Source organism: Lissotriton vulgaris, chromosome 2_1 (assembly GCF_964263255.1).
Source record: "Lissotriton vulgaris chromosome 2_1, aLisVul1.2, whole genome shotgun sequence".
Taxonomy (NCBI): domain Eukaryota; kingdom Metazoa; phylum Chordata; class Amphibia; order Caudata; family Salamandridae; genus Lissotriton; species Lissotriton vulgaris.
The window spans coordinates 271,367,648-271,394,573 of record NC_141687.1 but is presented as its reverse complement, the minus strand read 5'-3'; the positions used below and the strand labels follow the sequence as shown (position 1 = coordinate 271,394,573).

General features: G+C 45.6%; 1 protein-coding gene across 2 annotated transcripts in view; it reads left to right on the top strand.

Annotated features, from left to right (window-relative positions):
- Window positions 1–26,926, top strand: part of APPBP2 (amyloid beta precursor protein binding protein 2) — a 296,134-nt gene that overhangs the window by 248,142 nt on the left and 21,066 nt on the right. For both annotated transcript variants that reach the window (XR_015308361.1, XM_086954920.1), the window contains exons 11-12: window positions 8,361–8,551; window positions 21,519–21,684. Coding sequence is in view for 1 of the 2 variants with exons in the window: in XM_086954920.1 (XP_086811046.1) it covers window positions 8,361–8,551; window positions 21,519–21,684 (357 nt within the window). In the remaining variant the exon portion in view is untranslated. The remainder of the gene's footprint in view (window positions 1–8,360; window positions 8,552–21,518; window positions 21,685–26,926) is intronic.

Sequence of the window (26,926 nt, the reverse complement as noted above, 5' to 3'; positions counted from 1 at the left end):
AACCGTACCGGATTTACTCATTCCTCCTCAGACACCATGCACAGGTTGCATTCCTTCAGTAATTACACCTCACGACATCAGAAGCGCAGAAATTGAGAAAGAAATGGAGGGGGCACTATTTATTCTATAACATATTCAGCCTTTTCCAGCGGGGCGACTATTTGGATTCGTCACGGGATACCATTTGTGGAAATAGAGAGAAAGGTAGACGACCAGGGCAGATACATTTTTGTAAAGGGCACCTTAGATGGGACACTGATAGTGCTAGGCAGTATATACGCCCCGAATTTTGAGCAAGACAGGTTCCTCCACACAGTTGGTCTGGCACTTTCGAACTGGGCTGCAATTCCCTGGGTACTTGGGGGAGACTGGAATGCTGTATTGGATCTAGTCCTGGATAGATCAGGCGACAGGAGTATCGAAATTGACTGACTTGTTTACGACATGGGCAGAAGGATGGGGCTGGCGGATACCTGGCGGGAGCTGCACCCAGCACATAAAGAGTACTCCTTTTACTCCCCGGTGCATAATTTACAAACTCGGATTGACCGGTTCATGTGCTCCCATGCTTTAATTACCAAGGTAGGGGACTCGGAGTATTTGGCGAAAACTTTCTCTGATCATAGACCTCTGACGGTTACTCTTCTCTGGGGTACAGTGCCAACTCCAGTTCCCACCTGGTGGCTCAACCCCCTCCTCCTGGAGGACGGCCCTTTCCGGGCATCTGTCTGACACTTTAACAAATTATGTCACAGAAAATTGGGATTCCGCTACCTCCAATTTGGTGGTGTGGGATGCCTTGAAGGTTGTCATAAGGGGAGCGGCGATAGGCCAGCTGGTGGGGGCCAGACAGAAGATACACAAGAAACTTGGTGAGGTGGAGGATCGTTTGAGGGTGCTGGAGAGGGAGGCGAGTGTGGACCCGGGGAGAAAGGAGGAACTACAGGCAGGTTACATTGATCACGCAGAGGTGTTGGAAACATTATGGACTATCTATTACAGCAGATACGTACGTCATCAGCACACTGACGCAGATAGAGCTGGAACCCTACTGGCCCGTCTGGTACGGGACCGACCGGACCCGCCGGCCATTACCCAGATATGTAACACTTCGGGCACCCTGGTCCACACGCAGTCTGAGATTAATCTGGCATTCCATGACCATCTGAGTGCGTTGTATGCTCCCCTTGGTCTGGAGGATCCGGCACAGGTGACGGAGTTCCTAAGGGACCTTCCCTTCCCGGTCTTCACGGCTGATACACAGAAAACGATGAAGAGCCCCATCACGCAGCATGAAATACGAGCCGCTATCAAGCATCTTAACCGAAACAAGACGCCAGGCATGGACGGGCTCCCAGTGAAGTTTTACTCGACCTATGCGGAGACCCTAGTCCCAGTCCTGGAAAAAATATACAGGACGGCGTTCGAAGAAGGGTGTTTACCAGTATCGACAAAGCAAGCCTTGGTGACATCAATACCTAAACCTGACAGGGATACAATGGAGATGGCGAATTATAGACCCCTGTCTATGCTCTCAACAGAGTATAAGATCCTCAGCAAAGCCATAGCCTTACGCTTACAACCCCACCTTACTGCTCTTGTGCATCAGGATCAGTGCAGATTCCTTCCAGGGCGTAGTACATCTCTAAACACGCGCAGGCTACATGCGCTGATGACAGCCACGCCGCAGGAACTCATTCGGGCGGGCTGCATAGCACTGGACTTGAAGCAAGGTTCGACTCCCTGTCGTGGTCCTTCATGTTCGAAGCCCTGAAACGCTTTGGCTTCCCGGAACCTCTGCTGAGATGGATCCGATTGTTATACACAGACCCTACGGCTCGGGCGCGGATGGGTCAATATGTCTCGGCGTGTTACCCAGTGTACAGGGGCACCCGACAGGGCTGCCACCTGTCCCCGATTTTATTTGTACTGGCCCTGGAACCCCTAGCTATTGCCCTTCGTGCTCATGGGGACCGGATGGGCATCCCGATTCGGGAGACGCATCATTTGATATCATTCTATGTGGATGATATTTTGTTGTATCTAGGGGATCTGGAAGCAGATCATACTGTACTTTACGACATTTTTTGTTGGTTCGAAGTGGTGTCAGGCCTGGCCATTAATCCTGACAAATCGACTGGCTTCTATTTTCGGGAAGCGCTTCACCCCTCTTACATAAGCTTTGGAGCACACCCGATCCCGGTGGCACAGACCACCTTTAAATACCTAGGAATTTAGGTATACAGAACACCGGAGGACCAAATAGATGGCAATATTTAACAGGCTATTACTGGGCTCCGTAGTAGTGTAGGATTCTGGACCTCACTGCCCCTGTCCGTCATGGGTAGAATTGCAATCTCCAAGATGGTTATGCTCCCTCGCCTATTGCATTATTTTGTAAATTTGCCTGTGCTCATCCCTCAACACATATTTACTACGCTAAATACCATATTGATTAGTCTCATCTAGGGAGCCGGCCGGAGACGCGTTAGTCTCCGTAAACACCAATTAGGGTCTAGAGCCGGGGGCCTGAGAGTTCCGGATTTCCGCGGATACTACTACGCCAGCCAGCTACAATGGCTTTCCTACTGGATCGCCGGCAGAAATCTGCACGAGATTGACTTTACGATAGATCGGCTGGACCGTGGGGACCTACATAACTTGCTGTTACCAAGGAGTCGGTTCCTTCAGGACTGTCACCCACTTCTGCGTACGGCCATACTCTGCTGGAGAAAGGCTCTGTCTACACCTCATCGGTGATACCGTATGCGGAGAATATTCCCTTGTTAGGTATCCCGACACTAGTCAGAAAGAAATAGCTGAGATGTTATGGTTATAGAATCGCTTTTCTTTATTAATCAGTTTATGAATGCCGCTTTCAACTGCCATTTCAAAGGCTTCGATGTTTTTATTCACCATGCTAAGAGTAGGGGTGAATTTAGACTTTGGTTTTAGGCCGGAAATATTGATTTTTTCTCTGTACTCCCTGTCTTCGAAAAATCTTTTTAGTCTGATCTTCCTAAAAAATGAGCGTAAGTCCTTTTCAAACTGAAATTTGTTTAAGTTGGTGGATGGGACAAAACTAAGGCCCTTGCTAAGGATACTTATTTCTACATCGCTCAAAGTCTTACTTGATAGATTGACTACTGGTAATTTGGTTGTTTCCAGTACTTCTTGTTCCGGGTGCTTAGATATTCCTGCTGAGGAGGTGCTTGGTTGTAATTCTGTTGGGGCGGGCCCTGGATATATGTTTGTTGAGGGTGGCCTTGGTTGTAATTGTGTTGGCCCTGGTTCTGGTATTGTTGCCTCCCTCGACTGAAATGGCCCTGTCCTCGGTTCCCCTTGTAGGCCTGCCCCCTCATTGGGCGTGGTTCTAAAAAAACCCCTTGGTCATAGTTGTTCCTGCCAGCCTCACCAATATCTTCTTCTTCAGAACCGGAACATGAAGAGTTAGAGAAGGTCACTTGTTTGTTGCCACCTCTAGAGTATATTTGTCTATTGAGGGGCCGTTCCCAACTCCCATTATATTTATTCTGAAAGTAATTCTCTTTAAGAAAAGGGTATGTTTTTTCTTCTGCATACATCTCAATATCTTTTTTTAGTTTATTAGTTTTTTTATTTATCAGGTAAGTGCTATAGCCCTCAACATCTCTATTAATATCGGCCAGCTTTTTCTTGGCCTCTTCTAGGGCTGGGCAGTTTTTGAGTTCATCCTCAAGTTTGTCAATCTCTTCCTTTATTTGAATGTGGTTTTTATTAATTATTGTACCGTCTTTATGTGTTTCCCAATTTCTTATTCTGTTTTTATCTAATGTAATGGATCCCTAATAAATTGTTTTTATAATTTAAATAGATTTTTAGATTGTTTTCATATATACTGTTGGTCTCATCTGTCTACATTACTTCCACGTTATATTTGTGTGGTGTAAATGGTTGTTTGAAAGTATTTTTGTACTATTGCTACCTAACCCAAGGGGAATTTCTTTCTGACTAACGTCGATTGTGGAACCCCATCCCTTTGGTTTCGGGGTCCCTCTCTCTTTTATTAGAGGTATCCCGACACAGCAGGGAAGGCTCACACGGCTGACGCTGTGCCAGTGCGCGGAGGTAGGAATAGAGGAGATGGGGGGCCTTTTTTGGGGATGAGGCCCTGCTGGACCACAGCGCTTTCATACAGACCACGGGGGCTCCTCCCAGATTATATTTGCTACACGCGACAGTGACCCACTATATTCAGAACACTTGGGCACCACAACGACTCAAACCTCTGCAACATGAATTAGTACATCTGCTGTATCACATGGGAACGGGGGGCACTTGGTGCGATGGGTGTACACGGGGATCAAAGAGCATGCAGCAATTTCACTTACTACACTTAGGGCAACCTGGGTACAGGACACGGATTCGGTGTTAACTGATAAAGATTGGCAGACCATACTTAAGCATCCTAAACACGTAACGTTAAATTCAAATTTATACAGGCCAGGGTGCTCCACAGAGCATATTTAACCCCTAGGAGGATCCATCGAATGTTCCCAGACACCCCCCACTACTGCCCGCGATGTGGGGAATACGAAGCGGGCTTCCTCCACATGCTGTGGTCTTGCCCACGCCTGTGGGGATACTGGGCGGAGATATGCCGGTCACTACACACGATTACGCACATGCGGATACCAGAGGAGGCCTTATATTGTCTAGTGGGATCCCGTAAACGATCTAAAAAACTGAAGGCGAAACTGAAATTTGTAGACCTGGCTCTCTTCCTGGCAGTTAGGTTATTGACGATGCGATGGAAATCCCCCAGGCCCCCTTGAGCAACAATATGGCAGATGGACTTAGTGAAGTGGGGTCGGGCGGAGGGTGCAGCTCTTAGGAGAGAGGAGGAGAGGGGACAACAAAAGCATCCCATAGCTATGAAGTGGAAGGTTATATTGTTGGAACTGGAAGGATTGGATCTATTACAGTCACAGGAAGAAAGACCACAATTAACACACTGCCTGTAGTACTCCGCAGGTGGGCGATATAGAGGTACGGGTCAGAGCGTATGATGTACCTTGCGCACTGAAGTATAATAGTTTACATTGAAGGCTAGGAGGGAGGCCTTGGTAGGCGATCACAGCGACCAGGAGAGGGGATGGTTTTGGGGTGGGAGTTGTTGGGGTAGGGGGGAGGGATTGATATGCTTTTTCTGTTATTTGCGACGACTCTGGTTGACCATTGCAGATTTCCTGTACGGCGGGGTGACATGTAATATCTCATGGAGGGCTGAAATGATTCTGGATAGAGATTGTTACCTGCAGATAGAACGAATGAACAGTCCTGGCCGATGTCACTTGGGGGGAGAACAGAAAAACTGCGACTGCAGTACATATGTGATAATATGAATCTGCTATGTTCCTTGGTGCAGTCACGAATAAAGAGTTTAGAAGAAAAAAGACACAAGTAAGTCTGAAGTCCTACTGGTTGGACAGGATGTAGAGCTGTAGAGTGAGTGTCGGTGGCCTCCAACCTTGGGCTGTGCTCCTACCCCCAAACAGGTGGTAACAAATTTGGGTGCCTCGGTGGACTCGACCCTCAGCCTTCAGGTTCAAACCAGGAAAGTGGCAGGGACCTGCTTTGGCATTTTGCGGGGGCTCAAACCATTGTTAGGTTGCTTTGATCCGTCCACTCGACAGGTTATCATTCAGGCTGCCATTCTGTCGAGATTGGATTACGCCAGCTCGCTCTTTCTGGGGATCAGAAAGTCTGAGACTTTGAGATTACAGAGGGTTCAGAATGTGGTGGCCAGAACTCTTCTTGGCCTCCCAAGAACTTGCTCTACCTCTAGTGCCATCCGCCGACTATATTGGTTGCCCATGGCCAGATGCTTGGAATTTAAGTCCCTTTGCTTCGCTTTTAAAATCTTAAACTCTTCTTCTCCTGGCATTTTGGCCACCCTGCTCTCACCTTACACTCCCTCCCGCCAACTTCGTTCCATGGGCCAACATCTGGCGGTTGTTCCTAGGGTAAGGAGAGTACGGGCTGGTGGGCGCTCCTTCCGCACACTGGCAGCCAAACTCTCGTACTCTCTCCCACTGTCTATCTTCGGCTTGGCCAATTACTTGGCATTCCGTAACGCAATTAAGACACATCTCTTCCCTTCACTGCAGGTTCAATGGTTTTCCTTTTAGCTGTTATTAGCGCCATGACGCCCCTTTGCTGGGGCAACTCTGCGCTCTACAAATAATATAACATAAAATAATATAACATAACTTTGATATTTTTGCATAGACCTGTTCACTATTCAGTGATGATAATGATGCTCAATTCAATTAGCATATGTGTGACTTTCTGTAAGGACAAAAGTTCTCAACGTACTGCGCTATCTGTCCTATGCTTAGAGGTTGAATTAGTGTTGCCTAGGGTGGGGAGGCTCCAAACTGATAACTACCATGTAGCATTAGCCTAGTTTTAGGATTCAGTAGTCACACACAGGGATGATACCATCTGAGCCCAGTGCAAGTTCAGTGCCATTCCCATCCCCTTTTTATGTGATTAAATTTTTTAAATGAAATGTTCCTGAACATTATCTGGATTGCATTTTTAATAATGATCACAAACATGTGAAAGAGTGAATAACAAAGAGTTATCATAGCCACAATGTGTGCGACTTTCTATAGGACTGCCCTGAGATGATCACGATCATCAAAATGATACATGAGCCTCTTGCTCCCCTCATCAGGAGCTCTTTCAAGCATCACATCTAGTCTTTTTCTGTATCGTTGATGCTGCCTTTCGCAAAAGCAGAACTTGTGGGGAGACAAACAACAGAGCTGTCCCTCTGCCACTGGTGACTTTGGGGCATGGTTTACCCACCACATTTAACAAGTACGTGGCTTAATGTACCTATTTTAAAAGTGACTGATCAGTTTCTATAGAAGAGCATTATTTGTTTTTCTCATTGCCTATATTTAAATTTATCACAAAAGGATTGCCAAAGCGACGGACACAAATTTTGATGCAGTATTGTCACTAGCCATGCTTTTGTGATGTTTTGTTATGAATTAATATCATTTAATTTTTTGAATCCATCTAATGAATTAATGATGGTGATTGTGTCCTGTTTTCAGGGCTAGGCTGTCTGCTACCAACTTACTATGCTCTTTTATCGCCATGTTAGTGATCTACTATTTTGGAGCTCCTAGATAGAGATGAATTTGGTGTGACTTTTCAAAGATGTTTTCTAAGTTCTATCATGTAAGATGTTGCCCGGTCTTTGTTTGCACCAGGTCCTCCCAAAGGTTGGAGGAAGCATGGGCACCTGGTTCTTTCGTGCCAATTGCTTGTGATTTTTGGGGACTTGATGTAGGCTGAGTGGCTCATAAGACCATCATTGCTTGATAGATTGCTTAATGTGTGCACCTCCATCCATTTTCTCTGCATACTCCACCCACACTAAGGGGGCATTTCCTAGGGATGTACCAATCAAACATATATTAACGGCCACCCCACATGCATTCTGCCAGCAAAAGCACTTCAGTCTCTTCCCACCAGAGCATTGACAAGTCTGGCTCATCATCTCTGAGCAACAACTCTATCTATACCGAAGCCGCCAGACACAGCCTACTGAGCTTCCTTGTTCGATTCTCAAATGATGTGGAATCTACCTTCAAAGTTGGAAACAGTAGAATAAAGTTACCTTTGTGTTGATTCTATTAGTTTTAGACCATTGTCTTTTTCCATTGTCTTGCCCTCTTGTAGCACGTTTGCCATCAGCCAAAACCACACTTTTTGGCACCTACTGTCAACAAGGGGACTAGTACAGTGAACATATGCACAGGGAAAGAGACAGGCCATGTTTTAATTATATCTGCAAGCTCAGTACTGGTACTCTATACTCTGATTTATTAACTTTTGAAGCAGTTTCCATTCAAGCTATTGGGTAGAAGAGGACTCACGAAAATAATGGGTTGGGATAAGTGTGGACTAAGAGTAACACATACACTGCCCCGTTTTATATTAAGTTGGATTATAATAATTCATGAGTGTTTCAAGCATCTTGCACATAACCTTAAGAATGCAAGTGGGAGAAATTGGAAAAGAGGGCAGAGGGGCAAGTTACATAGTCTTCAAAGGCAATTGAGGAGTGTTTCAATGGGTGAGAGCGCCTTCACTGATGAAGTGTGGCACTGCCACATGTTTTTGGAAAGTCAAAATTACCTTCCTGCTTTGTTCCTGCAATGTTTCCTGTGGACTAGAAAGTTCCTTAGAAAACAATGCAGTAAGCTGGCGGAAACATGCCTAAAATTTCTGAAGTAGATCCTAGTAGCTTAAGAATACGACTGTTAGATGAATTAATGCATCCGTTTTTTTGTATCTAGCACTAATTCTAGAAGAAATTGCAATTGACTGTCACAATAAGGAGACAGAGCAACGACTTCTACAAGAAGCTCATGATTTGCACCTCTCGTCACTTCAGCTTGCTAAAAAAGCATTTGGGGAATTCAATGTGCAAACTGCCAAACACTACGGCAACCTCGGCAGACTTTACCAGTCCATGAGAAAATTTAAGGTGAGTATTAATAAATAGTGCTTTCAGGGTTGTAGACTCTCATTATTTTGACATTGCTTATAGGATCTTCTGCTATAGTTGATTCAGCCAGTCACTAGGTTTGGTTAGACAAGAAATCACCCAAAGTTTTTGAAGGCGACCACTGCTGGTTTTTGAAACTTCTAAAATATATTATTCCTTTATTCCCAACTGTCACACACTGCTTTTGTATGCTTTGTTTAAACTTTTACAGCCCTTAGTAAGTACAGTAGACATATAACACCATGACTATACATTATTGTTATACATGAAATATTTTTTTAGACCCTTACTTGTACATTTAGCCCTTAGTAAATTATCCGCTGTGTGCGGCAAAATTCAAAGAGCCGTGTTACATGACGAGCTCAGCTCTTCATCAGCACACGACCACCGTGGCTGATGACGAGCTGAGCTCGTCATCCGCAGCGAAGAGGTTAATTAGATATTTAACACCATGACTATACATTATTGTTAATGCTTATTGCTTTACAAGCAATATTTATTTTATGCCCAATTTCCCCCACACCACAAATGTAGTAATAATTATAAAGTATAGCAATATTGCTCTCTACTTAGATGTATTTAATTACATGTTATTTTATTTTGCCCAAATATAAATGGGTTTTGATAAGGGTATAAGCTGGCCATCACTACTGTTTACTGTACTAATATTATAAAATAGTAATAAACAGAGTCTTACGTTTCCAAGGTTCATATGTAAAGTCATCCAGTTCAGAGTCTTTTATTTTGCTCTGACACTTGTAGGCATGCTCCCATAATTGGATGAATTGGCCTCCGCTATATCAGAATGCAAAGAAAATACCTGGGCTGGATAAGTTATACATTGACCTGCAAGGTAAAGTGCTCTAAGCAGGTATTAAGATTAAAACTTCTGAAACAATTGCTAAATAAAATCCCATCTAAAAAAAAAAGTACAGGAATTAAATATGTTTCTAGTCACAAGTGACCCTTCCTTTGATTCTTGGTGCTTTCTATTGCTTAATTCCAACATTACAAACTTTATATATAAAGTGTGCATATGCAACATTTGTCCCCTTACCAAATATTAACCCCTCCCATGCTCATGACGGAGACGCTCCGTCATGAGCATCGGCTGAGCTGTGCTCATGACGGAGCGGTTCCGTCATGGCCCTGCCGCCGCGCCAGCGCAGCGCTGATTTCGCGCCGGCGCGGTCTTTTGAGCGGGCGGGGCCATGACGGAACCGCTCCGTCACGAGCACAGCTCAACCGCAGCTCGTGACGGAGCGGCTCCGTCACGAGCATGCGAGCGCCGCTCGGCCATCTCCCCCCCCCCCCCCCCCCAACCCCCCCCCTAGCGCTGCGGCGAAATTGCCGCCGCAGCGAAGGGGTTAAAACAACAAATGGAAACAGTTAGGCATCCTGGTCCTTTAGTGGACACCAACCTTAATTCCTGATTTAGTTTTCCATGCTTCCTCAACTGGGATTGATTAATGTACATTTTTCAGCATTCCAAAAAGTTTTTCAGTTTTGCACCACATTGGCTTCGAGCAGTTGCTTCTATGTGTCACTAGAACAACCAATTCTTATGTTATAAGTGTGTATGTATGCCTGTTTGTGATTGCCAAGCAAAGGTTGGAAAACAATTAATGAATTTATAAATCTTTGAGTATCTAAAAAGCAGATACAGCTATTGAGGGAGTGGCCACCTGTCTATGTTGTCCAAAACAACAATATAATTTACAAGAAATCAAATAAAGTAATTTATAGACAAGTGGACAATATGACTTATGTTTACCTGTAATTTAGCAACATTTTTAAAGCCCCAGACGTATGCTCTATAATTGAAATGTGTTTGTCAGAACTTAGACCTGAGCAAGATGGTATCTCCGTATTGTGAATCCTAGTCCAGGTGACATTTTTAACATGTTGATACATATGTAAGCCATGTTAGTATCATGTACAAAGAGGTTTGGGTAAAGGGATTTGTTTGATATAAATGTCATCTTTATGAACGGATTAATTTTTTTATTTAGTCTGAGTGCATAGAATCATTAGAGAAATGTGGAGAGTTGAACTTAGGGAAGCATCTGAGCAGCTCCTCTTGTACATTTTAAAGTGTGTGGAAATAAACACCAACAAGTATACCAAAATTATGTTGAAAACATACTGTGAAGTTGCTGCTGGACCTCGATTTAGCAATCATTAAATTTGATTAGACCAAGATGTTCTTGAAATGTTTGTATACTTGTGGCGATTATAAAAGTGTCCACAATCCTCCCCAGAGTTTGCAGTTTTTAGAAATGGATTATAAATGGCACAACTGTGCTATTTAATTTATTAAAAACTGTCCCTTGCAAGAAAGGTTATACTGTGTAGAAAGGAAACCGTGCTGGGGTTAATGTGATTTAACTGTTGAAAATGATCTTACGATGGAGCCGTTCTCTGTTGTCTCTGAATACCGTAACTCTTATACCACCACCCACCTCTGGCTGACTGCAAACATCTGCCTACACTAAACCTCTTTCTCAATTTTTCTCTTGCGCCCATGTTCCTCTTTTGTACTGTTAGGTATTATACACCTATATTTTTTTTATCCTTTCTTATGCTAATCTTAGCTTCCATGTGTTGTGAAGTGAGAGGTATGATTATATGAAGCATTCTCTTTAACTATCTTTACCTATCTTTTCCTATACCAGTTTCAAGACCGTTATTACTATAACCTGCTCCTTCTTGTGTGACATATTGTAAGAGATTCCACCATCTTTGTTGTCATATACAGTGGACTGAAACAATTTTGAGAGCAGAGCTTTATAAAACGACAAAATAAGAAGTGTCCTTAAAATCATGTCAAAGCAAATATTCTAGGCGATACTTTATAAAAATATTAATGATGGGGGCGCGACAAAGATGGCGGACGGGTAGGACGTCTTGATCCTATATCTCCGTCCCCATCGCCGATCTGGCCGCCTATTATCCCACAGCCTTCTCAACGGGAACAGAGAAACACGCCTGTGTTGTCAGAGAGTCACGCCCTTCAGCCGATGCCCAAGGTGGGGCGATGGGAGTGAACGAGACGAACACCTGAAGTCGGCAGGAGAGAGCGAACAGAGTGAAAGCACTGCAGCCTACAGCCGGCCGTGCTGCGGCTGGGCCTGGACAGGCCCCTGAAAACCTGACGCCTTGATCCTAACCCAGCTGCCTGGCTGCGATTGCAGGGAGAAAGGTGTCAGCGGGGGGACCGCCCTCCCCAGCCCCCCGGCGCTGCTGCTGGACGTTGGCAGGCTGTAATGCAGCGAAGCAGTCAGAGAGCAGTGTTCTCTAAACATTTTGCGTGGGGTCGCGGCTACGGCTAGGCCCGGACGCCGCTACCTGACTGCGACTGGAGTAAAGAAGGTGTTGGCAGGAGGACAGCCTTGCCCCCTTGCGTGATTGCTGAACCGCCGGAGGGCCGCATTGCAGTGAAGCGGCCGGGGACCCTGAAGTGTGGCCTGAATTCACCCGGGCGGGGTCGTGGCTGGGCCCGGATGGACCTCTGTACCCGGTGCCTGGATCCTGGTCCTGTTGGTAGGCTGAAACCGGAGATAGGTGAGCGTCAGTAAAGGACCTGCCCCGATCCCCAGTGCGACTACTGATTTACCAGCTGCAGTGGACTGACTGCACTGCGACCAACCATAGCACAATAAAGGAGCCTAGCAGCCGAGGGACCTCTGGGAGCGAGAGTCTTGGTGAGTTCGCCCCGGGGGTAGAGAGAGCATGGGCGAGGAGGCACGGAGCGAACAGTCCCCCTCAGGATGGAGCAGCGCCACAGGGCCCAAGGACAGACGTGATTGACAGGCGGCTGGGGCTGGTTTTAAAGTGGTCGGAGACCAAAGATGCTCTCCCTTTGGGGCCCAGGGAGGAGGGCCCTCCTTCCATGAGGCCACTGCGCTGGGGCCCTCTAGGAGCGGTGGCTCACACTACATCAGTGATGGGAGTAAGATCCCTATCGCGGCAGGTCGCGACCCTGAGCAAGACTGGGGCCGCCAGCAGATCACCATCATTTGCCGGTCGCAGAGGGCAAGTATCTGACGAAGTCAATTGTTGCACCTGCCTGGGCAGGAACTAAGTCGAAGAGCCTCAGTCTCTTGGCTTCGTCTGGAGCTGGTATTCCTTAAATTGTACACAAGACGGAGGAGAGGGAGTCCTACAGAGACAACCACACCACTTCAAGTACCTTGTAATAATATTGTCTTGATCAGCCAGCAATAGAGATGGCTTCTGCCCATTCCAAGAAATACCACACAAATCCCACACAATTAAGAACATGCTCGCCGGAACAACAGAAGCAGCCACAGGAGACCAGATCGCGTCTCTGGAGCTATCACGACCTCGAGACGATGGCACAACGTGCTTCTTAGAGTCTTTGTTCTCCTCCCCCAAGGATGACTTACAGGCAGTCAGAGCGAGATCTATGGCAGGACATTAGAGAAGTCTGAAGAGAAATGGTTTCTTTGGGAGATCGGGTCGCAGCTCTGGAAGAGCGTTGAGACTTTCGCGAAGAGAAGATTGAACTCCCTCCAACAGGAGGTCCTCTGACTCCAAGAGCAACACCTAGATCTCTAAGCACACACTGAGGACCTCGAAAACAGGTCTAGAAGTAACAACATACACATAAGGGTTGTGGCAACTAAAGCTGAGGGAGAAGATTGCCATATTTTAGGGACACCTCCGGAGACGGTTCTTAAAATTGACTGCGCACTTCGAGTCGGGAGAACACGGCCTGAAACGGCTCCCCCAATGGACATTTAAGTTTGTCTACATGATTTCCCCATAAAGGACGATATACTTCGCAAGGCCCGAGAGAAACACCCCATTAGCTTCTGAGACCAGACACCTACACTGTTTCAAGACCTGGCTGAGATTACACTACGACGACGTCGCAAGTTCATACCTGTCATGCAGCACCTATGAGGCAAGGGAGTGGCCTACTCCTGGGCCCACCCTTTTTGTATCCTCTTTCGTCTAGAAGGCCGGCTTTATCAGCTGCGTTCCCTGGCCGAGACCTGCCATATCCTCAGAATCAACCCCGAGCAAGAGGGACAGCTGTCAGCCTCCACTCCTTCTTACATGAGATCCCGCAGAAATCGAGGAGAGAACCGCGGGGTGAGGAGAGGAGAGATATTGTCCTGATTCGGCTGAGATAGCGGAGGGGCAGGATGCCGCCTATAGACCTATCCCAGAGGACATGCCCAAAATGGATGACTCGTGGAGTTCCAGCAGATATTTGGACCCCTTATTACGATTTCCAGACCTGGGAGACTGAAGTTGGACTCAGGAACTCATGTTTCAAATATTTTATATCTTGATTTGTACATTGTTGGGGATTGTTGGTTTGGAGACTATATTCAGGTTCACCATGGTCACACTTCAAACCTCACACAGCACTTCAACTTCTAGTGTCGGTCCACTTAACAGTAATACACAGGCCCACACGAACGCCATTCACCTTCTTCCTACACAACCCTTGAAATATTAACCCTGAATGTAAAAGGCCTCAATAATCCAGTCAAATGTAAAGAGGTTTTAACCTACCTGTAGATCTTTGGGTGGACATATGCCTACTCCAGGAAACACACCTCCTATACAGGGATTGCCATTGGCTTCATTCACTGGCATTCCCTTATTAATACTTCTCCTCTGCGCCTTCCAAGACAGCTGGAGTGGCCATATTGGTGGCACATTCCTGTAAGGGAACAATAGGACGCACGGAGACGGAGTTGAGGGGGAGACTACTACGCAAGGCGCTAGCCGAGGCACTTTCCACAGAGGACACAGAGGTTTTACTAGTGTGAGACCTTAATCTAGCTTTTAATACAGATCTAGATAGATTGACACGGCAACACGGACAAACTAGGGCATTGTTGAAGATCGGTCAGAAGTGGGTTAGAGACATGGGGCTTCGTGACATATGGAGAGATTTCTATCCGGAAGAATGCAAATACACATTTTTCTCTCATGCGCACAAGACATTAGCTAAATTATATTACTTCCTGAGCATGAGGGATATACATAGCTTAGCCACGGAGACTGAAATTTTCCCAGCAGCGCTCTCCAACCATTCCGCGGTAACACACCTTATCTTTCACCAATACAGCCCCCACGCCAGACATGGCGCCTGCATGAAACGATGCTGCAACTCCCTGCGGTGATATTCTGAATTCAAACAGCTTTCTTAAACTAACTTTCTCTCAATATCACATCCAACGTACCTATTACGATGCTCTAGAAGGCACTAAAAGCAGTTATTGGGGGGAGCTCATCTTTATCCCTGCTGCTGATAACACACTACAAAGGGAAAAAAGAGACTGTCTCTCTACCCTGGTTAAGGAACTAGAACGCTTTCACCAACGCACTGATGCGCCAAGAGTGTGGTGCCAGTTTTGCACGCTCAGTAAGCTGTTCTAGACCTCGTCCGAGCTGGATACACGACACTCTGCCTACAACATTCATACTATATTGGGGGTGGGGGGGTGGGAATGTGGATGGCTCCTGGCCAATAAACTGCGCATGAAGCGCCAAGTGCTGTGCATAACCTCCCTGCACTCCTGGGAGAAGGAGGCTCATAACTAGCGTCAGAGACATAGGGGACTCATTTAAGAATTTCTATACACAGCTATATACAAGACGACCTAGATCCCTTGGATAGCACCGCTTATCTCCAAGGAGCGAACACATCTTGCCTCACCCTGGCACAAGCAGAGGCCGTAGAGGACAACATATGACCCAAAGAGCTCATTTCGGCCATTTCTTGCTTAAAACTCTCGAAGTCACTAGGCCCAGACGGGTACCATCCAATTTTTTTTACTAAACATTATGCCATGCTCTGGCCCCCAAATTAACAAAACTCTTTAACTCCTTCACTCAACCCGGTGCGATGCCTGCATCAATGCTAGCTGCTTCTATCGCTGTGGTGCCCAAACAAGGAAAAGACCAACAACAATGTAGTTTCTAACAACCTATCTATTTGGCTGAATGTATATTTTAAATCATTCACTGGTATTTTGGAAAACAGACTGGGTCCACTTATGCCTGCAATCATAGATCCAGACAGGCTGGGTTTGTCTGGATTTATCCTGCATAGACAAACTGGTGACAACACCGAACGCATCCTGCACATTATTGAAAAGGCAGCACGGACCCCTGGCGAGCTTATGTTGTTAGCCATATATGCCGAAAAGGCCTTTCTAGAGCAGGTTATAACACACTTCGGCCTTGGCGACTGCCTTATTGGAACCAACTCCTTGATGAGATGGACACCCACCTTGAGACACAAATACCTAGATTCCCCTACTACGCTTTGTTAGGCCTACCAAACCCTTTAAAACATCCCTTGAAATCCAAGCGGCAGACAGATAGGCCTTGCTCTAGGGGCAGCGATACAGAACATCTTAACACACTGGGGCACGCCACAAGTACCTACTCACATAGGATTGCTGTATAGGTTATGGACCATTCTAGGCATGGAGAAAATATTCATGACCCTTACAAAACATGGGGAGTCCTTTGGGAAATTGGGGCACCCTTAATTGACACTGCTAGCACAAGACTAGAGAACTGACATGCCTGAAATATCTGTGGCTTTTACGTCTACAAGAAGCAAACTCCAACACATGAGCGACCACGACTCTCTGCGGTGTGAACTATACATTCTCAATTCTGAGAGCATAAATGAACCGAATTGTGTGGGTGGGGGAGGGGAGGTTTTTTTGTGTAGGGTTGTTTTACTCGCTTTTTTTATCTTTCTTTTGCTTTTTTGACTAATGCCATGTACTCAAGCACATGTAATGACGTATATTCTCTATTTCCTTGCCTTCCTTCTCAAAAAGATTTGAACCATAAAATATTAATGAAACTTTGTTATCCTGTTCATAAATTCACTCCATTCAAATGTTTCCACAATCTTCTTTCTTCATTGGTTTATAGAATCCCCTTAAATCTTTTGATTCCACAAACACTTTGTGTTAAGTCGTATAGCATTTTCAAAAATTTGGATTACATTTACTATAATGTGATTGTGAAGAACTTTTGCAGGAAATGTTGTTGTCTCATCTCATTTAGAAGAAGTGCCTTTAAAAGAATACGGCAATCAGCTTAAAAGAAGATGACCTACCCTGGTTTACTGTCCTGCTAGCGTTTAGTGTTTCCTACAGTTTGTGATTGGCTAGGCCATTAAGTTATGACATGGCCCCAATCATGGAAACATTTGGGACAATTAACTTGAAGGTGCATGGGAAGGAGGAAACAAATAGGTTCATGGCCTTTAAGAGACCTTTGATGAAAGTTTGACTACAAGGTCCTTCTACCTCCTTACCCTCATGGATCATGAAATAGGACGCTACTGCGAAATGCAAACATAGACACCAAATGGGTCACTATGTATGGCATGTATGAATATGGTGAGTTGAAGTTTCACAATTAAATGCACACAAACAAGATACTAACTGGACCCCTGTGAGGACCTAATGAAAGGTGACTAACCCGGTGAGGTATTGGTGTGATAGCTGAAACATATTGACTCCGGGATACAGAGGAAACTAACTTCCTTAGTGCCTCCCCACCTGTTTTAGGTATCTGGATGAAGACTCTTACGATGAAACATGCCACCTAAATCCAAGTGGGTGAGAGCCCTACTAATACCGTAGGATGATCCCCTTGGGCTGGTATGGAGAGACCGGCTATGCACGATAGTGGTTCGCTCCTGTTGTTAATGTATGGGCCAACTTAGTAAGACAAATAACATTTCATTTGTAGATCAGTGTTCTAATCCAAGTTCTAGAATTGCCATGTGTGTGGCGTCTTATATAAAGCAGTTAGACTCTTGGAAAAACCTAACCACTCCAAAGTTTTTTTAAAGCTGATGTCATAAATCTGGGAGGGGAGTGTTTATTGTGTGGCTCCTTTAAATGTCCCCTCTCATAATGTGCTGGAAGCTGTTGTGTAGCATGTATATTTGGCAATTTAACTCCACAAGTAGTAGTAAAGAGCTTACCTGCTTGCATAGTTAATACACTAATGATGGATCAAGTACACAGCCCATGTGTTTGCGTGAATTTAGGAAGGCAGAACTGCAGCCAGTAATGAGCTGTGTGCAGACCAGACCGTGATTTGCAGCCCAGAAAGTGAATTTTCATCTGTACATTAATGTGTTGCTTATTTATGTTTGTATTCTTTATAATACCAGTCACAGAAAATGGAAACAAAAGTTCAGTGGCCTGTTATAGACAATTATGATGTAATGATAACTATGATTGGAAAGATAATCACTTCAAAATACCTAAAAAAAAAAAAAAAAACAGAATATTTAATCTGAGAAGGGTAAATAGTAGAGGTGTGTTGAATTTGCATAATTTGCTTTTACATTATGTAAAATTTCAACAAAATTATACAAAAAATGTTTTTAAAAAAAAAGCAAAAGCACTGTTTGCGTTCTGTTATTTTCATGTGTTAGCAGTAAATGTTTCTGTTAAATGCATATAATTACACATAATGGCTTCATTTTGGGAATTTCATGGAATAGGCATTATGAGAAATGCACAAAATCACACAAATTAGGCCTAGCAAATAGTAAGCCCCTGAGCTACTGTATACAAAAGTGGTTCTGCAAGCAAAGCAAGACACAAACTTCCCATTTCAGTAATAGAACTTTGGTAGAGTGACAACCATAGAAAACTTATCAGAAAAGGAACCTGAGGGAGTTGAGAAATGTCACTTATTTTCTAGAGCTGCCCTCCATGCACTCAACCCTGGAAGGAACAACAACTGCCAGTTGTCCGCGCCAACCACCACCCACGGCCAGTTCTCCTGCAGACACTGCCGACAAACCTTCACCAATCTCCGCACCCCACCGGCACCGCCCTCCCGCCAGACGCCAGCACACCCGAGGCCCTGAGCTGCATCCTCGTTAACGTGAGCTCCCTGCACAAACATGCAGTAGAAATCTGTGACCTCCTCAACACCCAGACATCGCCTTCTTCACGGAAACCTGGACTAACACCTCCTCCGCCCCCGATATCCCGATGGAGACAAGAGCCAGAGAAAGGACCGTCCCAACCACCCAGGAGGAGAACTCTCCATCGCACACAAGAACTCTCTCTGACTCACCATCTCCAGCACGAACAAGCCTGTGCCCCTCATGAGACACCTGCATTTCCAGATCCGGACCAGCCCCACAACGACCCTATACGGCGCCCTCGCCTACAGACCTCCTGGAAATCGAGTCGCATTCACCACTACCATCTCTGACCTCATAGCCCCCACGCATTGCCTCCATGGACTATGTGCTACTCAGAGACCCCAACTTACACCTCGACAACCTCCGTGATCCCAACTCCTCTGCCCTCCTGGACAACTTTGCCAACATCGGACTGAAACAGCTTATCACTACCCCAACCCACAAGGCAGGTCACACCTTCAGCCCCATCTTCGCAGGAGGCAACAGCATCCACTTCAGCCACACCATGCAACCACCTTTGACGGACCACCACTGCGTACTCTTCTCCTTCAACAAGGCCAGTGCTCACAAACCCACATTATGCCCCGCGCGAAGGTACTGGAGCAAAGTCACTGAGGAGCACCTAAACTCTGCCCTCAACCACGATCCCCCTCCCACCTCAACAGACGCCAACTCTGCAGCCAAAGAACTACACAGATGGATCACCAACTGCGCAGACACGCTCGCCCCACTACGCAACGACAGACAGCGCCCCAGCAAGGTTACCTGGTTCACCACTGACCTCCAAGAATGCAGACGCACCTGCAGACATCTCGAGAAGCTATGGAGGAACAGCAAAAACCGCAGAAGATCGTCCCCCCTACAGGAACGCCAAAAGAACCTTCATCCAGAGCAGAATCCTCGCCAACTCCAGCAACTCAAAAGAACTCTTCAGCATCATCCAGGAATTCACCACACCCCCCAGCAAAGCCACGGACGCTCCCAGGACCTCTGCAACAAACTCGTCCCCTACTTCCATCTGAAAATCAAGTCTCTGTACGACAACTTCAATGAACAGACACCGGACAGCGAAACCACCCCTTCCTCCAGCAACGACAGCCAGCCCCCCATATCCACCTGGCCCGCATTGACCACCGAAGAGACCGCCACGGCCATGAAAAGCATCCACTCAGGAGCTTCCACGGACCCCTGCCCGCCGCACATCTTCCACAGAGCTGCCGCTGCCATATCACCCGAGTTACAACGCACCATCAACGCCACTTTCGAAGCCGGCACTTTCCCTGATGACTGGAAATGCGCAGAAGTCAAGCCCCTCCTCAAGAAGCCCTCAACAGACCCGACGGACCTCAAAAACTACCGACCCATCTCTCTCCTACCCTATGCGTCCAAATTAAATGAGAAGATCATCAAGGTCCAGCTAAGGAACTTAATCGAAGAGAACTCCATCCTAGACCCTTCCCAATCCGGATTCCGCAGCAACCACAGCACCAAGACCGCCCTCCTTGTCGCCGCTGACGACACCCAGTTCATCCTCTCCCTCACTAAGGACCCCCACACCACCAGACTCAGTTTCCAGGAAGGAATGAAAGACGTTGCATCCTGGATGAGCAGCAGCTGCCTGAAGCTTAACTCGGAGAAGACAGAAGTCCTCGGACCCACCCCCTCAGCATGGGACATCACCTGGTGGCCCACCACCCTTGGACTCCCTCCAACCCCCAAGGAACTCACCCGAAACCTCTGCATCATACTTGACTCCACCCTCACCATGACCCGACAGATCAACGCTGTCACCTCCACCTGCATCAAAACCCTCCACATCCGTCGCAAGAACTTCAAATGGATACCTCCCCGAATCCAGAAAGACAGTCACCCATGCACTCCTAACTAGCAGACTGGAGTACGGGAACGCCCTCTACGCCGGAATCAACAAATCCTTTCTCTGCAAACTCCAGACCATCCCGAACACCGCGGCCAGACTCGTCCCAATCATCCCACGACATGAACACATCACCCAACACCTGCGAAACCTCCACTGGCTCCCCGTCAAGAAGAGAGTAACCTTCAAGCTACTCACCCACGCCTACAAATCCCTCCACAACACCGGACCCCAATACCTTGACGAAAGAGTACTTTCACATACCCAAAAGAAACCTCCGTTCCGCCAACCTCGCCGAAACCCTGCGCATCGTAGAGCCAGAGCCGGTGGAAGAGCCTTCTTTTACATTGTGGCAAAGACCTGGAACAAGCTCCCGATCGACATCAGACGTTACCCCCTCTCTGTACACCTCCAGGAAGAGCCTCAAGACCTGGCTCTCCGGCTGACCCGAAGCTGCACTCTTCCCCCCCCCCCCAAACCTGCCTACCCCCAAACATGCAATGTAATGAAATGTAACATGCCCCCCCCAGCCCACACTGCCTTGAGGCCCTGACAGGCGAGTAGCGTGCTTCACTATTCCCTGATTGATTGAAGGTAGGTGTATAGGCTATTCCTTTTAGGAGTCCTTGCTAATTGAATCTAATGTGCCTACTTCTAGATCGCCGGTCAGTAGTCAGGTTTATCGACTAACCCCTATTAAACATTTGCTAAGAACCTGTCCCCCTGGTAATCAACAATACAACACAGAGATTCTGCAATTGCAAGTGCATCTGGTATTTTGCATGGACTGAGTGCCGCCCTTTATTTGCAAGGAATTGAGGTCTTCTGGTTAAGTTGTGAGCTATGGAGCCATAGGACTAGTCGACATGCTCTACTTGACCAAGCTGTGTAATCTGGTTGCTCATTTGTACTTTAGTCTAAATTGGCTGATTGAACGATGCTGGGTGGGATTGTCTGTAGGCAATACATTGTGAATGAGTGAATTTCATCTGATGAATTAACGATTAAAGTTAGTGGATGGATTACGTATAAGGTCCCAAAAGTAAAGCGTATCCTTGAAAGTAGAACTGCATTTTATAGCCTACTTGTATATTTTTCAGGAAGCTGAGGAAATGCATATCAAGGCAATTCAGATCAAGGAACAACTCCTTGGACAAGAAGATTATGAAGTTGCCCTGTCGGTGGGCCATTTGGCATCACTCTACAACTACGACATGAATCAGTATGATAATGCTGAAAAGCTTTATCTGAGATCAATTGCTATCGGTATGTACACTTGTTATAGAATGCAGTGCTGGATCAAAATCTGGTAAAATAATCTGTTTGATAGCAGATCGCAAGAATTGTTGATCAAAATGTAAATTAAAGAAAGACGTAAGAACTGCTGTGTCTGCAATTCGAATGCAGATAACAATTCTGGTACCAGTCTGGTTAAAAGAGGAGCCAACGCACTCTTTTGAGCAGATAGAATTCCTTTCTCTGATGTGGCCAATAATCCACTCCCTCTTCCACCATTACCTTGCCTGTAAAGATGACAGGCTAGGGCTGGGCTTTTATGTAGACGTTGGATAAACCTACCATATTCAGCTTAAAAACATGCTCTTTTATAGACTTTCAGGCAGTGACAGGACCATACTTTTATGTTATAGGAAAGTAAAAGATTGGCAAGAAGCAGACTGATTGGTTGGAGTGGACAGTGGCAGGGCAGAGCATAGTAAATACAACTTAAAGATGAGGAAAAGGTGCAGGGCTAAGTCACATCTCAGCCATATGGCTCATTACTTGGCTAAAATGACACATGAACTGAGCAATACCTTTACCTTACCAATTTAAAAATGCAAATCGTCCCTGTTATGTGATTTACATTTCTGTAGATTGCCAGCAAGAGTTTCTTTTGTGTAATTATAATGAAAACATTCTCTGTTTCAACATATATCTCCATATCAGTTAACAGTGATGAAACTGTGTGTTTAACATTGACTTGAATGTCGCGAACCCTGTTTTATCACAGCTTTAATTGGCGGACAATGATCACAAATCAAATGAGGTTAATGTCCAAATGAAAGCTCTGTGCAAGCAGAATAAAGATGTCAAACACACCTGATCTGAGGTTTTTCAGAAAATACGATAGAACCAGATCAAATGTATATTTGGAGCCAGTGCCATTTTAGGTTACTTTATGGTTAGAGCACTGCAAATACCTGTTTATAGGGTTTTTATTAATTTCGCTGACCCATGCTGCACTTCCAGATCAGACAAACTAGTTTGTTAACGGGATATCAACCGTGTTGAAGCAGCTTCTGGATAGCATCTGCGCATTTCAATACCAGGATCTTTAAATAAATCTTGCTCCCTTTTATGGAGGTAAATTGTAACAAGACTGGAAAATGAAAGCTTTGAAATGTGACTGCCTCCTCTCCTTCCTTCACCTCTCACTTTGTATCCCTTTGTATCCCTTTGTATCCTCATCATCCAAAAAGTCCAGCTGGTACACGCAAGAACTCAACACAGCAAAATGGAACAGCAAATCGTTTGAGAGGAGATGGCGCGCCAGCAAGGACACCCCTGACACGGCAGCCTTCAAGACCTTCCTCAACCTCTACCACCGCCTGCTGAGGGCAACAAAGAAGACAACCCTTGCTGCACATATTGAAACCAGCGCCAACAACACCAAGGACCTTTTCAACATCATTTAAGAATTCTCCAACCCGGCTGCCTGTGAAAACAAAATCATACCCTCACAGGAGCTGTGCGACCACCTCAACCTCACTTCCAGAACAAGATCCCAACCATGTGCAGAAACTTCACATCTCAACCCGCACCTATGGACCTCTTCAACAGATACGCTACCACCTTAACTGACATGAACCACACATTGCCCCAGTGGAACATCCTCTCCACCCAGGACACCACCTCTACCATAAAACCCATCCACTCGGAAGCTCCCACCGACTCCTATCCGCACCACATCTCAACCTCAGAAATCAAAGGATCGGCCAGGAACTCACCACCCTTCACAACACCTCTATTATCACCGCAGCATTTCCCGATGCCAGGAATTAAAAAACTACTGGCCAGTCTCCTTGCTCCCATTTCCTGCAAAGGTACAGGAAAAATCATGAATATTCAACTCATAACACCTGAAGCAGAACCAGCTACTCTACGACTCCCAATCAGGCTTCCGCAACAATCACAGCACAGAAACTGCCCTGATCGCAGCCACTGATGACATCCGTACCCTCCTCGACCGAGAAAAACATCAACTTTGAGCCTCCTTGACCTTTCAGCAGCCTTCGACACTGTATCCCACCACACGCTGATCAAAAGGCTCCACCACATCTCCATCTAAGGGGACGCAGTCAGATGGATCACCTCCTTCCTCACCGGAAGAACCCAGAGCATTCACCTCCCTCTTTTCACCTCTGAACTCAAGGAGATCACCTTCAGTGTCCCCCAGGGCTCATCCCTCGGTCACATGCTCTTCAACGCATATATGAACCTTCGGGCAGCATCGTCAGATCCCACAGTCTCACCATAATTTCCTACGCAAACTACATCCAACTCATCCTCTCACTCACCAGCGACCAAACCACCACTAGAACCAACTTCCATAGATGCATGACAAACATCACTGACTGGATAAAGAAGAACTCCCTGCAGCTGAACACAAACAAGACGGAAGTACTGATCTTTGGCACCAGCAGCAACACAGGAGCAAGTCCTGGTGGCCATCAGACCTATGACTCTCCCCCACTCCGATCAGGGCAGAAAAATCAGAGTCATCATTGAAAATAAGCTCACCATGAAGTCACAGATCAACACTGTCTCCTCCGCCTGCTTCCTCACTCTGCACATGCTACGTGAGATCTTCTAGTAGCTACCCCTACACACGAGATGCACAGTTGCACAAGCCCTCATTATCAGCCGACTCGACTATGACAACAGTGTCTACGTAGGAATGGCCACACATCTCCTACAGAGACTTCAGACCATATAGAACGCCACCGCCAGACTCATCCTCTGCTTTTACCAACGAACCCACATCACACTCCATCTCAGGCAACTCCACTGGCTCCTCCTACAGAAGAGATGCCAATTCAAGCTGCTGACCCACTTAGACAAGGCGCTACTTAACAAAGCACCCGCATGCATTAACCACCGCCTGAACTTCCACCAGCCATCGAGAAGATTACGATCTGCCTCCCTTCCACTTGTCTATACTACTCGCATCTACTGAAGCAGACATGAAAGACGCTTTCTCCCACATCACAGCAAAGACCTGGAAAAGCCACCCCACACACCTCCGGACCATCACCTCACTTCCGGAATTCGGAATGGCCTTTACGACTTGGTTGTTTGAATAAGCCTCGGGGACCTGCAAGCACCTGGATACCCTATAGGGTGATTAGCCATGCTTCATAAATCCTGATTGATTTATCCAGCCCCATTCACCCTTCACTTGTGATAACTCATTTTTAATTATTATTGTTGCGTGGTACTTGTACCGTGCCTTCATTTCTTGTTTCTCCTTGCTCACTGATTTCCTTCATCCTCCGCCTCCCATCCTCCTCTATGGTATGTGAGCACTGAGTGAGATGGACGACTGATAGTCTAAAAAAATACTTTAGGAGTCGGTCATAGAACATCATAACTTCTCATCTTCCTTATTTCTTTTCCTCCACATTTCCCACTACCCTGCTTGATTTTTCACTCAAATCCTCTGCTAACTATTAGTGAAATTGCTGGTGCTACTGGTTGTGCCCAAATGAGACATGCAGCCAGTGTTGCTACTGACAACCACAGATTTGTTAGGATGTGTCCTGTTGCTCTAACAGTCATTTTGTTTGGACTGGAAAAAGTTTATTCAACTTTTTGACGTTTTTTTCATGGCTATGTAAATCTATTGATTAACCTTAATTATTTTGGTGATAAGTCTTGGAAATTAATTTTTTGCTTTCAAATTAATACGCAGTGGAGTACAGTGACTTTAGAATTCCTTGTGCCAATATGCAGAAAAAAATAACCATATTCTCAACTTTCTTATTACTTTGTTGTTGTGTTGTCATTAAAACGTGTGATTGGGTATTGTTTAGGTCAGCTGGCAGGTTGTCATTAGTTTAAAAGCTTTCAACTAACAACCCATCAGTCCAAGGGTCCAATCCAACTCCAACCATGTGCCGTACACCATCACTCCTCGCTGTTTTGTATGCACTTTTTTCAAGAAAAATACAGTTCTTCATTTCTCTGGTACTCTCTTTCTACAGCGCATTGCCCTTTTTTGGCAGGGCATGTTTTTCCTTTGCTATCTTCCACTCCCAAAAGTACCTTCTTTGCTTTTTCTGCAGCAAGCATTTCTGCAGTAAGAAGTTCATGACCATTGTTTTGTGTGTGGAAACTTATCCAGTAAGGCTGAGTGTGTTTTTTCAGACCTACATGCACCATTTCTGATATCAAAATCGGACTACTGAATTTCTTCACTTGTAAACGCGTAGAAAAGTTGAAAAATAAGGATAAACCAGATATGAAGGGGAGACATTAATTGGTTCAGCATTAGTGATTTCCAGTTTTAGAATAGAGAATACAGTTAACATACCATTGGTGTCTTCTCCAGTACTGTGAATGAATTCTTTTCATTTAATGCCTTTGAGTCTACAAATATTTTTATTACATAGGGCTGTGTAGCTTATTTGTATTTCTAGTCTGGAAATGTTAGGAACTATGGTGATAAATACTCAGTATTTTTTTTCATTCATGTTCCAGTCCTCAACTTGCATTACAACATGGTGAATGCTAGTTATCCCTGCATTTCTGTCAAAAGTACCTCCTCCACTTGTAAATAAGGAGTAAGCCTCTGATGGAATTTCAATTAACCAGAGTAATCGGAGTAGTTTTGGTAATTCCATTCTACTCTTTGACGGGGAATTACTGATAATGATGCGATAACTCATGCTTGCTTGATTTGGGGGGGGAAACCCTACCATAAGAGCATAGGTAGCGAGCGGCCACTCGCTATTTCTGTTCTGCTGCATTTAGTAGGAGTAAGTTGGGTAGAAATCTTAAACCAGGAGCACATTTAATGAGTGCAAGCAGTCTGCTTGCGCTCATCATTCGTGTTGTTTTACATTCAGCACTATTTCTTAGTACATAATCCATCCCCGTGTCCATTTTGTACACGAAAGGGCATTTTTGCGCTAAGAAAGCGCTCTAAATTCAGAATTATTCTTCTCACATAATCTTGTGGAATTCTTAGGTAAATTTGCTTGATTATGCAACACGGAATTACGCGAGTTACATCCACACCTAGTACGGACACTGGCTTCATCCTCCCTTGTGTCACTGGGAGAAGTAGAAGGAATAACATAATGTGTATTTGTAAAACGCACGTTTACCACGATGGGTACCTTGGCGCTGAATACCAGATGTTTATTCTTACCCAACTCAATGAAACTCATTTTATTGACCTCAGAATGATGAAAGGCTGATTGGATCCACAGGGGAATGAACCTGT